Source organism: Colias eurytheme, chromosome 2, assembly GCF_061535395.1.
Source record: "Colias eurytheme isolate Ceu_HAF_F1 chromosome 2, ilColEury1 Martin Lab GWU primary, whole genome shotgun sequence".
NCBI classification, from domain to species: Eukaryota; Metazoa; Arthropoda; class Insecta; order Lepidoptera; family Pieridae; genus Colias; species Colias eurytheme.
Window position 1 is genome coordinate 4,296,603 of NC_142981.1, and position 14,374 is coordinate 4,310,976.

General features: G+C 34.8%; 2 protein-coding genes across 2 annotated transcripts in view; one reads left to right on the plus strand and one right to left on the minus strand.

The window, feature by feature from the left end:
• Nucleotides 1-10,138, plus strand: part of Piezo (piezo type mechanosensitive ion channel component) — a 40,676-nt gene extending 30,538 nt beyond the window's left edge. Inside the window, exons 37-53 of the mRNA XM_090111660.1 lie at nt 1,524-1,690; nt 2,133-2,297; nt 3,016-3,126; nt 3,214-3,300; nt 4,339-4,486; nt 4,739-4,953; nt 5,161-5,319; nt 5,669-5,795; nt 6,010-6,156; nt 6,313-6,413; nt 6,681-6,862; nt 7,289-7,469; nt 7,708-7,805; nt 7,935-8,029; nt 8,240-8,343; nt 8,571-8,712; nt 8,957-10,138. Coding sequence (XP_089967786.1) covers nt 1,524-1,690; nt 2,133-2,297; nt 3,016-3,126; nt 3,214-3,300; nt 4,339-4,486; nt 4,739-4,953; nt 5,161-5,319; nt 5,669-5,795; nt 6,010-6,156; nt 6,313-6,413; nt 6,681-6,862; nt 7,289-7,469; nt 7,708-7,805; nt 7,935-8,029; nt 8,240-8,343; nt 8,571-8,712; nt 8,957-9,103 — 2,376 coding nt within the window. The 3' untranslated portion in view covers nt 9,104-10,138. The remainder of the gene's footprint in view (nt 1-1,523; nt 1,691-2,132; nt 2,298-3,015; nt 3,127-3,213; nt 3,301-4,338; nt 4,487-4,738; nt 4,954-5,160; nt 5,320-5,668; nt 5,796-6,009; nt 6,157-6,312; nt 6,414-6,680; nt 6,863-7,288; nt 7,470-7,707; nt 7,806-7,934; nt 8,030-8,239; nt 8,344-8,570; nt 8,713-8,956) is intronic.
• On the minus strand, nt 10,133-13,827 carry Polr2B (RNA polymerase II subunit RpII140). The gene has a single exon (XM_090111648.1). The coding sequence runs from the start codon at nt 13,722-13,724 to the stop codon at nt 10,194-10,196; it is 3,531 nt and encodes a 1,176-aa protein (XP_089967774.1). The 5' UTR covers nt 13,725-13,827; the 3' UTR covers nt 10,133-10,193.
• Nucleotides 13,828-14,374: the final 547 nt, after the last annotated feature.

The window sequence follows — 14,374 nt, forward strand, 5'->3', positions numbered from 1 at the left end:
GATTTTCACTCATGGTGACGTCAATTATTGCGCTAGATGCTTGATTTTTTTTGTGTGCTAAGCTGAAAGATTGGCCAATTTGGTATGGTAACATTTACTATCGTTAGATCTTTGAATGGAATAAAAAAAAGAATTAAATGCCAAGAAAGATAAAATTACCCAGTAAGTTCACCACTTCAAGGGCCCGTAAAAAAATAAAATCACATAAAAAAAGTTTTCCGTTTAGCTTTTAAAAACTTGCTCTGTCTATCAGGTAGCTACCCTGAAAATTTCATTTTATTATTCAGAAGGCTTCAATCAAAAAATTGAAATCTAAATTTGGTAAGTGCAAAAATTGAATTAACATGATGATTAATAAAAACAAATTAAAACCAATAACAAGGTGTTTAATTACTAGAAATTTTTAAAATGACCCCGCTGTTGCTCAGTGCAAGTGCGACATCACCGTAAAAAGTTGTCTTTTAAATGTCTGAATGCCCTTTTATCATTTTTAATGGTTTCTTCTGCTACTATGAATTTCCGGGTTATTTCGTCCAAATTGTTGCATTCTCTCAAGTAGCCGAGGTCTTTTTAGTATCCCCATTGAAACAAATCAATGGGGGTTACCGGTTAGGTCGAGGGACCGTGGAGGCCAGGCTTTAAGGCAGGCGTCACCGGCGCATGCGCAGGCTGCAACGACCAATCCATCTTTCAGGGTATCTTTGCCCTTTAGCCTGGCCTCCACGGTCCCCGGACATTAACCCTATTGATTTTTTTCCGTGGGGATACTACAAAGACGAGAGACTGCCACAATTTAGACGAAATAACCCGGAAATTCATAGTAGCAGAAGAAACCATTAAAAATGATAAAAGGGCATTCAGACATTTAAAAGACAACTTTTTACGGTGATGTCGCACTTGCACTGAGCAACAGCGGGGTCATTTTAAAAATTTCTAGTAATTAAACACCTTGTTATTGGTTTTAATTTGTTTTTATTAATCATCATGTTAATTCAATTTTTGCACTTACCAAATTTAGATTTCAATTTTTTGATTGAAGCCTTCTGAATAATAAAATGAAATTTTCAGGGTAGCTACCTGATAGATAGAGCAAGTTTTTAAAAGCCAAAAGGAAAATTTTTTTTATGTGATTTTATTTTTTTACGGGCCCTTGAAGTGGTGAACATACTGGGTAATTTTATCTTTCTTGGCATTTAATTCTTTTTTTTTATTCCATTCAAAGATCTAACGATAGTAAATGTTACCATACCAAATTGGCCAATCTTTCAGCTTAGCACACAAAAAAAATCAAGCATCTAGCGCAATAATTGACGTCACCATGAGTGAAAATCTCATCGTACTCGGCGATAAGTGAAAAATTGAAAAAAACGTCATAACTCCGAAAATATGAAAAATCGCATAACATATATGGGGGTGATTCGGATAGCCCTCTAGGTCCTCTACCTCCCAGCTTCAGTATATCACTACTTTTTGGGACACCCTGTATATGATACAAATACTTATGTTTGATTTTTTCAATTTAGGTCATAGTATTGATAAAAAGCATGTTCCAATTTGAGATATTGCCTTGGAACCAAAAGGCAATACCGGCTAACATGCCTTTCACAGCGCCACGAATTATAGGCATCGAAAGGAAGTACAATTATGCGTTGTACGATCTGTTGTTGCTGCTTATTATCTTTTTACACAGGTGTGTTATATTTTAAATATATTTCTTGAAACATTAGGTATTACAGGATAGCTATCCGATGTGGACTAAGGATAGAAGATATCAATAATCCATTTGGGTGGCCAATATCTTATATATAAAAATGAATCGCAAAATGTGTTGGTAAGCGCATAACTCGAGAACGGCTGAACCGATTTAGATAAATTTTTTTTAATTATATTCCTTGAAGTACGAGGATGGTTTTTATGTAGAGAAAACGTAAATATGTACCACGGGCGAAGCCGGGGCGGACCGCTAGTTCTCAATAAAGTTCAATTTTTCCTTCAATAATGTGCCGCTCGTAAAACGTCAATTCAAACTATGTTTATAATTTTCATATAAGCCTCTGCAACTTGTATCGTTATAAAACATACTTACCTATATTATTAATCTCATCAAATCAATCAAATATATATCTCGGCAGGTTCATGTTAAAATCCCTAGGGCTGTGGAAGGAATCCAGCCCAGAAGTGGAACTCCAAGAGGATAGAGACTATCCGCTAACCGCGGAAGACACGCAGATGCTAGTGGAGGGGCGTGGCGCAGAAGTGGGGCAAAAGTACGTGCAAATGCACGAGAGGATCGGCCCGTGAGTTATATTTGTATCTCTATTTGATATTGTCTAGATTGGAATTTAAATTTATTACATGCCTTTAAAAAGTAGTTGAGGAAAATGGATTTAATGGAAAAGGAAAATTTAAGAGATTTCTATAACAGAATGTTTAGCAGCTTATAAATAAAATTAAATGGTTGTATTAAGGTTATTTCTATAACATTATTAACTACATTTTAATTTTAAAATGATATATTAAAAGTTTTGCAAGAATGTTGTATACCTATAATAGCCAACTAAACTACAATTACCCTATTTAATTCCCAACAAAAGTAATTCTTCAATTATATTTAAAAAAGTAAAGAGTGAGAATAAACGATGTGTATACGGACAGACAGAGGTGTGGGGCGGAGGCGTACTGTGATGTTGAAGAATAGGGATAGATCGTCCATATACACGTAAAATTTCTTTTATTTTGTTTCTATAGATAGTGTTGTAGTTTGATCTTATAATTAAATATATTAATAATATTAGTATGAGTATAACACAATAGGTAATTAAATAATGTATAAATAAGCATTGATAATAAATATTGCTTATGTCCTAACTTGAAACTTGTGTAGATCTGTATTAAGCAATGTTGAATAAAAGAGGATCTAGAAGAGTAATCATTAGTAATGTAAAATATTAAGTAGTAATTGTGACGATAAAAGGGTTTATGAAAAGGAAATATAATAAAATAATATTTTTATAGAGCAAACGGATCCAGTTCAAACGGTGTATTACCGACATGCGAAGGTAATTTGCCGCAATTAGAAGAACGTCATGACGAGCCCGGACCCTCTAAAGAACCAGATGAATATGGGTAATGTTAATTTTAAAAGAGATATTAAATTATTTTTTTATAAATAAGAGTATATACATATCTTACTACAAAATATATTTTTTGCAGCGTAAACGATGATGAAGAACCAATAATTACCGTCAATACAACATTAGAAGACACATATCAGCATTATCCCAATGTGATACTATTATCGTAAGTTAATTTCATTATATTGATATAACTTTTTTAGTACACTATTGCATATAAATGTCACGGCTAAAGGTAGGTGAGAACATAAACTTAAGATTAGCCGGCTAAACTTAGGTTTATTTTGGACGAGGTGTTAATGTTAGTTTGTTCTATCTTTAGCCGGCTAAACTTAAGTGTAACCGCAGGCCCGTGGCTAAAAATGTCGGGGTGGGTAGATTTGGTTAGCGCCGGGCCGGTGGAGGGCTTGAGGGGCCCGCACAGTGCCAGAAAACACTCGCCCTGTTCCTTACATGTATTATAGTAACCAAATCTACCCACCCCGACTCAGGGCAGAAAGCTGGTGGCTAGGTTAGGTTAGGTTAGAACTCTTAAGACCCGCACGAGCCGAGCGAGCGCAGCGAGCGTGCTGCGGCAGCAGCCGGCGAAGTGCCAGAAAACACTCGCCCTGTTCCTTACATGTATTATAGTAACCAAATCTACCCACCCCGACATTTTTAGCCACGGGCCTGCGGTTACACTTAAGTTTAGCCGGCTAAAGATAGAACAAACTAACATTAACACCTCGTCGAAAATAAACCTAAGTTTAGCCGGCTAATCTTAAGTTTATGTTCTCACCTACCTTTAGCCGTAACATAAACATCAAACGCAACTTTAAGCCCGACTTAGGAAACCTTCCAGTGTTTCAATGTTTACGAAAATAATTAATTATAGCACATTTTACTTTGGTATGTGTGCATCAAGTGCTTTAACATTACTAAAATGAATTAAAAGCACATTTCTATTGCTTTACTTTCCAGCATAAAGCGCTACCTCATCCCGACGTAGCGCTCCTTCCAGCGCTTTAATTTTACAGAAAAGAATTAACCCTTCTTTTCCCCCATATTTTCCAGCATAAAGCGCTATCTCAGCCCGACGCGACGTAGCGCTCCTTCCAGCGCTCTAATGTTACCCAAAACATTAAAGCGCTCAAAATATTAACACTATTTTTTGCACCGTTCTTTAATAATTTCATTCATATACTTGAGCAACTAAACTTTCCAGCATAAAGCGCTACCTAAGCCCGACGCAGCGCTTCTTCGAGCGCATGTTGGCACCGGGCGCGCGCGTCACTGCGGACGTGTACGCGTACATGTTCCTGTGCGATTTCTTCAACTTCCTCGTCGTTATCTTTGGATTTGCTGCTTTTGGGGTGAGTTTACCGTGAATTTTACTAATAGTGGTGTCTATAATTTTATGCAAGCCATCAATTTTTTTATAACTGAAAATAAATGCACATAAACCACTTAATAGAGTAATCAAGTACGTATACAATATGAAGTTTTGTATTTGGGGAATATGATTGGTTTGCCATAAACTAACGGCATCTGTTTTATTGTTTCTAAATTTCATTTTAAAAAATGCAAGTATATGAACATACGTAAACTAAGAAATATTATTTCAGACACACCAAGGGGACGGCGGCGTACAAGCCTATTTCGAAGAAAACAAAGTACCCATACCATTCTTAGTGATGTTGATATTACAATTCGCTTTGATCATCATCGACCGAGCACTATATTTACGCAAGTTCATGTTGGGCAAAATATTGTTCCAATATGCGCTAATAATTGGTGTGCATATATGGATGTTCTTTGTACTGCCTTTTATCACTGAAAGGTAAATAAATCATGAAATAGTTTTTGCCTCTTTTGAAAATCTTGAAACAGTGAAACCATTATAAGGTACCTTTTCTTTCAATTACTCATCAAGATTTAATGTGGTGTTATAACATTATTTTACACGATAGTCTATCTAAATCTATTTTATATTTTTATATTTAAAGTACCAAACTAATTTACATAAAAAATATACTACAATTTTCAGAACATTCAACACGCTACTTCCTCCTCCTATGTGGTATATGGTGAAGAGTGTCTATTTGCTGTTATCGGCTTATCAGATCCGATGCGGATACCCAAGACGAATTATTGGAAACTTCCTCTGCAAGTCGTATAACTTCCTGAATATGATCTGCTTTAGAGGGTATGTGTCCTTTTAAAATGAAGATAAATAATAATAAATGTCGCTCTATTGATAAACAGTTATAAAGTCTGACAATTGTACCTACACAAACTATGATATTTTACATTACTAGAGGAAAATATTAAATTACCAGCTTTCCGCCCGCGGCTTCGCCCCTTTATCTAAAGCTTAATAACTTATATACTAAAACATTCCTATTGAATTGCTCTATCTATTAAAAAAACTGCATCTAAATCAGTTCTGTAGTCTTCAAGATCTAAGCATACATACGGGATGCGACTTTGCTTTAAACTAAGGAGTTTAGTTTAACAATTGGTAAGTAATTTAATCTATATTTTTTGTTATTAAGATTTATGGCGGTTCCATTCTTATTCGAATTACGTACACTCATGGATTGGATATGGACAGATACATCCATGACTCTTATGGACTGGCTCAAAATGGAGGATATATTCGCCAGTGTTTTCTTGCTCAAGGTATTGTATACGATTTGGAACAAACATTTACGTAGTAATAAAAGCTTTTTTGAACTTATATACATTTATTTGTTGTAGATTAATTCTTCACTTTTTAAGTATTATCAGTAGGTACTTAAAAATAAAGATAATTAACCAACCATTTGATTTTATTGTCTTGAATGAGTATATCTATTTGGCTCACCTAGTAATCAATTTTAATTTATATTTGTAGTGTTCTCGATATGTAGAAGACGAATTCCCGCAACCTCGCGGCGTCAAGAAGTCCACTACATCGAAGTATTTATTAGGAGGAGGCGTTTTAGCATTTGTCATTGCTATTATCTGGTTCCCGCTCGTTTTCTTTGCTTTCGGAAATTCCGTAAGTAACTCAAAATCTTTATATAGAACATTAATAGAGATATATTTTTTGCAGAAAAATTTTCAGATGTGATTGTTATTACAATTTGAAAAAGAAATACCTTTATATAAATTAACAAAAATAATTCAGTGATGGCATATTATTGTTTTTGTGTAGGTCGGTGAACCCAATCCGCCCACAGATGTAACTGTTAAAATACGCATTGGACCGTTCCTACCAGTATATCAAATGTCGGCACAATCTCATAATATTGATGTGTAAGTATTAAAGGTTATACAAGTATTTTTTTGTGATCATAAATGCATTAAATATAATAAGTAAACAAAGACCTTCAATGTAAAAAATAAAAATACTCGGTTAATGACTTTTATTGAATTTTCACGAGCTGTGTTGTTACGAGAATATACTTTTTTAAATTTATAGAAAATTTTGTATTAGTAAGTATGACTAACAAATATTCTACAAGCATAATCAAAGTAAAATTACGTTCAACCAAACAACTATAACCAACTTCCCATTTCCAGTTTCACAGAGCAAGACTACACGCAGCTGAGCAACATGTACGCGCGCGACCGCACCGCGCAGACGTTCCTCTCCAACTACATGTACAACGACGTGGCCGTCGTCACCATCAACCCCAACTCCACCGCAGTGTGGAACATCTCCCCGCCGGAGCTCGACCGCCTCGAGAGAGAAGCGTTATCTAGTTAGTGCTTTGATTGTAAAAACACGACTCTATAGACTCTGAAATAAGACTCAAAATCGAGTAAAATGTCCGAGCGGCGTTGTATGACACATTACTTGTAACCCCAACTCCACCGCAGTATGGAACATCTCCCCGCCGGAGCTCGACCGCCTTGAGCGAGAAGCGTTATCTAGTTAGTGGGAATTGACTCTCTAAAGCCTTGAAAATAAGACTCAAAATCGAGTAAAATGTCCGAGCGGCGTTGTATGACACATTACTTGTAGTGAAAACCCTCTTTATTGGCACTAATATTCAAAATCTTGTATCCTTCAGTAGAAAACTTTGCCTATTAGGAGTTATTTAGGTTAACTTTAAGTCATACACAACAACCACTTACAAGGAAGTAACTAAAGTACATATCTAAATTTATACTTATTTTTCTTTCAGATGCATCGCTTTCCGTTAAATTCACATACGTCATAACGCATTTGAGTAACAATCCGCAAAATCCGCCAACGATAGAGAATAATCGAGAAGTGCCGCTGGATGCATTTATTAATGGAAAAAGGAATCCTGAAAGAGATACCTTACTCAATTTACTAGCTGGCACGGCGCGTCCAGATGATTGGTGAGATAAATATATTATATACCTTTTGCAATTACTATTTAGAGTCTAATTTAAATTGATTCAATCTGAAAGAAGTAGAGTTTTTAATTTTGATCAATCTTATTAATAGTCTAATATCAGGAAATACTGAATTGTATTATATGCTATGAATAGGAAAGAAGAATAAATAAGAACAAATCATTTTTCTCTTATTTAGGAATTTTGTGTGAATAATTGTATGTTGTTTTTTTTGTTTTAGGTTGAACGTTAAACATGTATTCCCAAAGTTCGTGAAAGTGTTTAATAAAGGAACTACAAAAGCCGCTTTCCAATTGATGCCTCTTGATCCCGATGGAAGTAAGATATAAAATACATGATAGTGAAAATTTTTTATTAAAATTTTAAATGCACTAAAAAATATATTTTTAAATAGTTTGCATAGAAATAATGTTTATTTTAAATCTCTGATTTAATTATTTTTTACAGATGATGAATCGAGGTCTTATAGAGACGTTAAATTACGTTTAGAGAGAGATAGAAATTCCAGCTACTGGAGAGTCCATGAATCTTGCGAAGAAAGGGTAAATTTTTAATACAATTTCCTTAACTAATTTATATACCAATACCATTAGACATGCTTTAAGAATAGATGTTATTTTTAAAATACAAAAATACAAGTCTAGCCTGTTTACAAATGTAATCTGTTGTTTCTGTAAATCTGCTTCACTGTTAAACGTACCCATAATTTAGGCTAATTTTTAAGTAATTGAGTAAATCAATGTAATTTTCAGGATCCGCTCGCACCGATACCAATGAACAACTGCGACATGCTGGTCATGTACACGTTCAATGATAAACTGTTCCCAGAGACGCTTAACTTCATATCGGGTGGCGGGTAAGTTTTTACTTATTTAGTTTATGCAATGTAATGTTATACATTTTGCTTATACATATATATAGATGTACAATATAAAAATCATTTATAAAAACATTAATAAAATTCTCAGAAATCTGAAATTTAACTCTTATTCCTAAAAACGACATCCAATTAAATATTTATAGTATAAAAATTAAATTTTGTATTCATACTGAACAAAAAATTAAATGTTAAATAATTTCCAGTATCATCGGTCTCTACACGACATTCGTGTTCCTCGCGTCTCGAGTGTTGCGCGGCTTCTTCTCCGGCATCTACACCAAGATCATGTTCGACGATCTGCCCAATGTGGACCGCGTGCTGCAGCTGTGCCTCGACATTTACTTGGTAAATCATATAGTTTTATATATATTTTATTCGTTTATCATTGTATTTTTATGCTACCTTTAAGTTTTTGGCCTATCAATTATTTTAATGTTATTTTATTACAAAATAGGAACACCTATTTATAATTACTATTACTTCTAGATTAAATGCCAAATTAAAGAAAATATGTTAATTGAAATAGTGCGTTATTTCAAGTGGAATGAAAACGCTCTATATGTCATATTAATTATAATTTTATTTAAAGGTTCGCGAAGCACTCGAGTTGACGCTGGAAGAGGATCTCTTCGCCAAATTAGTGTTCTTGTATCGGTCACCTGAAACTATGATAAAATGGAGTCGGCCGAAGGAAGAAGATAGTCAGGAACAAAGAGCTCTGCCCGCTCCGCAGTGATTTAAATAACTCTAATCTTTGAAGCTAGGTATCTTGCTATTGAATAAAATAAATTTGATATTTTTCATACTCATCAAACGTCCAACTATGTGCATATTAAGTCAAATACGGCCGTAAAGTTTGAAATTAGGACAAGAACAAAATGATGTATAATTTTCCTAAGAATTTGAACACATTAAAAAGTAACTACATTCTGACTATATGATTACACTCGTCCTCTCGACGTCATACAGAGAGAGTGTGAACGATCACATTTGATATTTTTATAGATTTTAGGATAATTTTTTACTTCTTCACACCTAACACGGTGCGGTTAGCAGTTAGCTTCCGATTCGCACTGCCTTTATATTACCTAATTATGTCCTGTACCTATATTATTTATTCGTATCAATCAAATATAAAAATAAAAAGCGTTGTACAGCAATGAAATATTTATTGGTGCTTGTTTCTTTACAAAATATATAATGCTACTTACAAGACATAAAAAAATGATTGTTTATTTCTTATACTTTCCTTCTTGTTATCGCACTTTCATGTAGTACTTAATTTAACTTCTTAGAAGTACACGCTCTCTTTATACATACCTAATATTATATTTTAAGAATTATTATGCACTGATTTCTTTTTAGATTGTATCTGCGTAGATTTTTCGTGACATTGTAAATTTTTTTTTTTTTGTTATAAGCTGCCTTTTTAAAAATAACTCAATATGTGATGTCACTAAATATTGTTATACAAATTCTATACTTGTTGTATTTTGAATCAATTATAATTTATTATGTTGAAATATTTATTTAACGTTATCGTGTTTTCTTATGAAACAGTAATTCAAATCTACCATACCAAACTTTACCTCACATATTTCGTAGGTATATAATATGAATTGTTAAGGAAATAATACTTTGTTGATTTTAGTTTAAGTCATAAATTTACCAGTACAAGTGGCATGAATGTACATTTTTTTATTGTAACTGTTTTATTTAAGCTGCATTTAATGTTGTGGTTTGTGATAATAAAAGTTCTTTAAAATGTTAATGAAGTTTTATTTATTTTCTCAATTAAAAACATTATTCCTTATTCTACTATAACATTAAGCAATAACCATCAGCCGCGGTGCAATATTCATTGACATTAACTCCTGGAATAAAAGTTTAGCCGCATATGGAAGTCTAACTTGCGAAATCTGAGTTTTGTTTTTGCATCCTTTGCATTCAAATGTATTATTTCGAAGATTAGCTATTGCAATCAAACCACAGAAATTGCAAACATGAATTCTGTATGGATCGGATACTTCGAATAGACGCTCTCTTAGAAATTGTGCAGCGCCATGAGCGATTTGACAATCACGTTCCATTTCACCAAAACGAAGACCTCCATCTCTCGCCCTACCTTCCATAGGTTGACGGACTAAAATCTGCACAGGTCCCCTGGCTCTTGAGTGAATTTTATCGTCCACCATGTGCTTAAGACGCTGATAATATGTAGGGCCCAGAAAAACCTGAGCATTAATCTTTCTGCCAGTGTGACCGTTGTACATAACTTCGTTACCACGTAGATGATAGCCATATTCTTGCAACAATGAAGAAATTTTTTGCACATTTACAGCATCGTTAAATGGTGTGGCATCTCCAATCTCGCCTTTATTTGATGATACTTTGCCTTGAATACACTCGATCAAGTGACCAATTGTCATACGAGAGGGAATGGCGTGAGGATTAATAATAATATCGGGAGTTAAACCTTCGCAAGTAAAGGGCATATCTTCTTGTCTGTACTGTATACCGCAAGTACCTTTTTGACCGTGACGAGAAGCAAACTTGTCGCCAATTTGAGGAATACGTACGGATCGCACTCTTATTTTACAGAATTTATAGCCTTCGCTATTTAATGTTAGCATTACTTGATCAACAATACCAGTTTCACTATTACGCAAGAATGTAGAAGCATCACGCTTCGAATAGCGTTTAGTTGTTCCTTCTAACTCATCATCATTTTCGGGTAAAGTAATTGTTTTACCGATGACTACATCATCCCCTGACACTCTTATACCAGGAGCTATAATTCCATCATCATCCAACTTATCATACAAAGCATTTCTCATTCCCTGACAAGTTTGTCTGGTTGGTTTTTCAAATTGCTCTTCCTGATCCCCTATTCTTTTTGATTCTGAATCTTTGTAAGATCGATAGAAAACAGATCTAAAGAATCCTCTTTCTACAGCAGAAGCATTTAAAATGACACTATCTTCTTGGTTGTATCCTGTGTAACATAAGATAGCAACAATAGAATTAATTCCAGCAGGTAATTCTCTAAAACGCAAATATTCCATAGATCTTGTTGTTACTAATGGTTTATGAGGGTAGTACAGTACATGAGCTAAGGTGTCCATTCTTACATGGAAGTTGGTGATATAAACACCCATAGCTTGTTTACCCATAGCACTTTGATAAGTATTTCTTGGGCTTTGGTTATGATCTGGGAATGGAATAATTGATGCACAAACACCTAAAATCATGGCTGGATGAATTTCACAATGAGTATATGTAGTACAGTAGGCATATTCTTTTACTTGAGCAAGATCATCAGGACTCATTGCTATCATAACAGTCTCTTCTTCCAAAGTATCAATGTATTCAACAACACCACTAGCTACTAAGTTTTGCCAACCATAGTTATTGTAATCCCTTTCTTTTAGTTGATCTATGTGTTTCTTCTTAAGCAGTAGTGCTCCATTCTCTACAATCAACAAAGGACGACAAATTCTACCTGCATCAGTATATATTCTTATTTCTCTATCTCTTATATCACGAATCATACTGACTTCAGACACAATAATATCCATTTGACGTCTCAGTTTTCTTAAAGTTGCCATCAACTGTTCAGGATCTCTATGAATTCCGACCCAACAACCATTTACAAATATTTTTGTAGCATCTGCAATTGCTGATGGTGCTATTTCTTCCAAATTTTCCATAGACCATTCCTCCAAGAACTCCAAAATTGGAGAAGGTTGACTTCCAACAGAAATATAAGCCATTAAAGCCAAATTCTTTACAAGTCCGACAGCAGCACCTTCAGGTGTTTCAGCTGGACAAATCATTCCCCATAAGGTGTTATGGAGCTGGCGAGGCTTAGCTAATTTACCATCACGACCAATAGGCGAATTCACACGCCGCAAATGAGAAAGTGTGGACGCAAATGTTAAACGGTTCAATACTTGTGACACTCCAGCTCTCGCTTGATGAGCCTTTTTCTGATCACCCCAATTTCCGGTAGCCAATGAGTATCTCAAACCATCAGTGATAATTTTAGTTTTGATAGCTAATTCAAGATTGAAATCTTTTCCTTTGTCAATAAATTTCTGCGCATACATTCTTACTTCTTTAAGGAGATTTTTAAATAACCCCCGAAACAGGAAAGCTAACAGGGGGCCTGCTAGGTCGAGTCTTTTATTTCCATAGTGATCTCTGTCATCTAATTCACGACGACCCAATGCAGCCAGAAGCAATCTATGCACCATATATCCTAAGAAATACGCCTTCTTTGTTTCACAAAAATCAGACACACCAACATGTGGCAACATTTCTTTTTGTAAAATCTCCCTTGCATATTTTATACGCCTTTCCTTAGTTACACCAGGTCTTGCACCTCTGGCTCCAATAAAATTAAGAGCCACATTTTGTTCCTGTATAACAAAAGCTTCATCCAAAGAGGGCTTTACCATTTCCATCATTTCAGGATCATCAAAATCATAAATGATGTGTTCCAATATATCTCTATCAGCTACGAATCCAAGAGCACGGAATACAATCATTATGGGTATCTCTTGTTTAATATAGGGTACAATGGCCACAATTCTTTGTCCAATAGCAGATTTTTTAATGCTTTGCCCACCACGAGCCATCATGTTAACCCAAAGAGTTGATGTAGGTCTTGAGCTGTGTTCCAGACAGGAACGAATTTCAGTTTTATAAGCATATTTCCCATCTTTCATGCTGAATACATATACAGTATTTGTTGCCATTTTTTCTTGAGCAATCAACACTTTCTCAGATCCGTTTATAATAAAATAACCACCAGGGTCAAGTGGGCACTCATTCAGTTCAGTTAAATCTCTGTCAGTAAGATTACTCAGCAGACAGTATGTAGACCTTAACATGATGGGGATTTTACCAATAAACGTTTTTTGATGCTGGGTTTCTATTGGATCTTCATTTTCTTTGACAATTGTTTTTGTGATATCAACATACAAAGGAGCAGAATAAGTCAAATTACGCAAACGTGCTTCATTAGGCATCATAGGCGATGGAGCGCCGTCTTTTTCCCAATGGGTTGGTTTTGAAAGGTAAATCTGATCGAACTTTAAATGATATTTGGGAGGTACTTCGATTTCACCAGATGAATGTTGGGCTTCTGCTTGAAGTTCAATAGGTGGAGAATCTTCAACTATGCGTTGCACGGACATCTGAATAAATTCATCAAAACTATCTAACTGTTGTCTTACTAAACCTTTCTCGTCAAAATATGCATTGATGACAATCCAACAAGCTTCTTGCCATAGCTCCGATGATATTTCTTCCACATCTTCTTCCTCATATTGATCATCTTCAGTGTCATACATGCTGGTTTCAGAAGATTATATGATTTTAATAATAAAATCACAATATCTACAAGATACAACACAACTGATGCTGTGACGAGGTACAAAATAAAATGGCGAATGGCGATGTCCGAGACTCGAGAGGCGAGAGCAATAAGAGCATGACAAATGACAAATGACAATTGTGAATTGACAGTCAGAACTCAGACGTAGCAAATGCCGCCTGAGTTTGACGCTAATCAAAATGTCAAAATGACGTTTTATGGCTCGGAGCAATTAACTAGCCTGGAGAAGTAACAATTAATTGAACAATAACGCACTAGTTTGGCCTTTTTAGCTTATGGCAAAATGTCATGCGAAAAAAGAGGACAGATATATGTCAGTTCGACAGTTTGAAATGACATGTAGCCATTTCAATTTGTTTTGATCACCAGTCTGATGATCATCGCTTGGTTATTTTAATTATTTGTTTTGAAGTGAAAAACGAGTGTTTTAGTTTAATTTGTTATTTTATGAAAAGACAATTGACTAAAGATAACATGGCTTGTGTTGCTTACGGCTGTAAAAGCCGTAGTAATGTGAAATCGGACGAAGATAGAAATTTGTCATTTCACAGGTTAGTGATTTTGATCAATTTTTGGCTAATTGTATTATAAATCAGTGAATTTACG

What these genes read in the sequence shown, in the direction of transcription:
- Polr2B (XM_090111648.1), bottom strand. Translation starts at nt 13,724, where the DNA reads ATGTATGACACTGAAGATGATCAATATGAGGAAGAAGATGTGGAAGAA.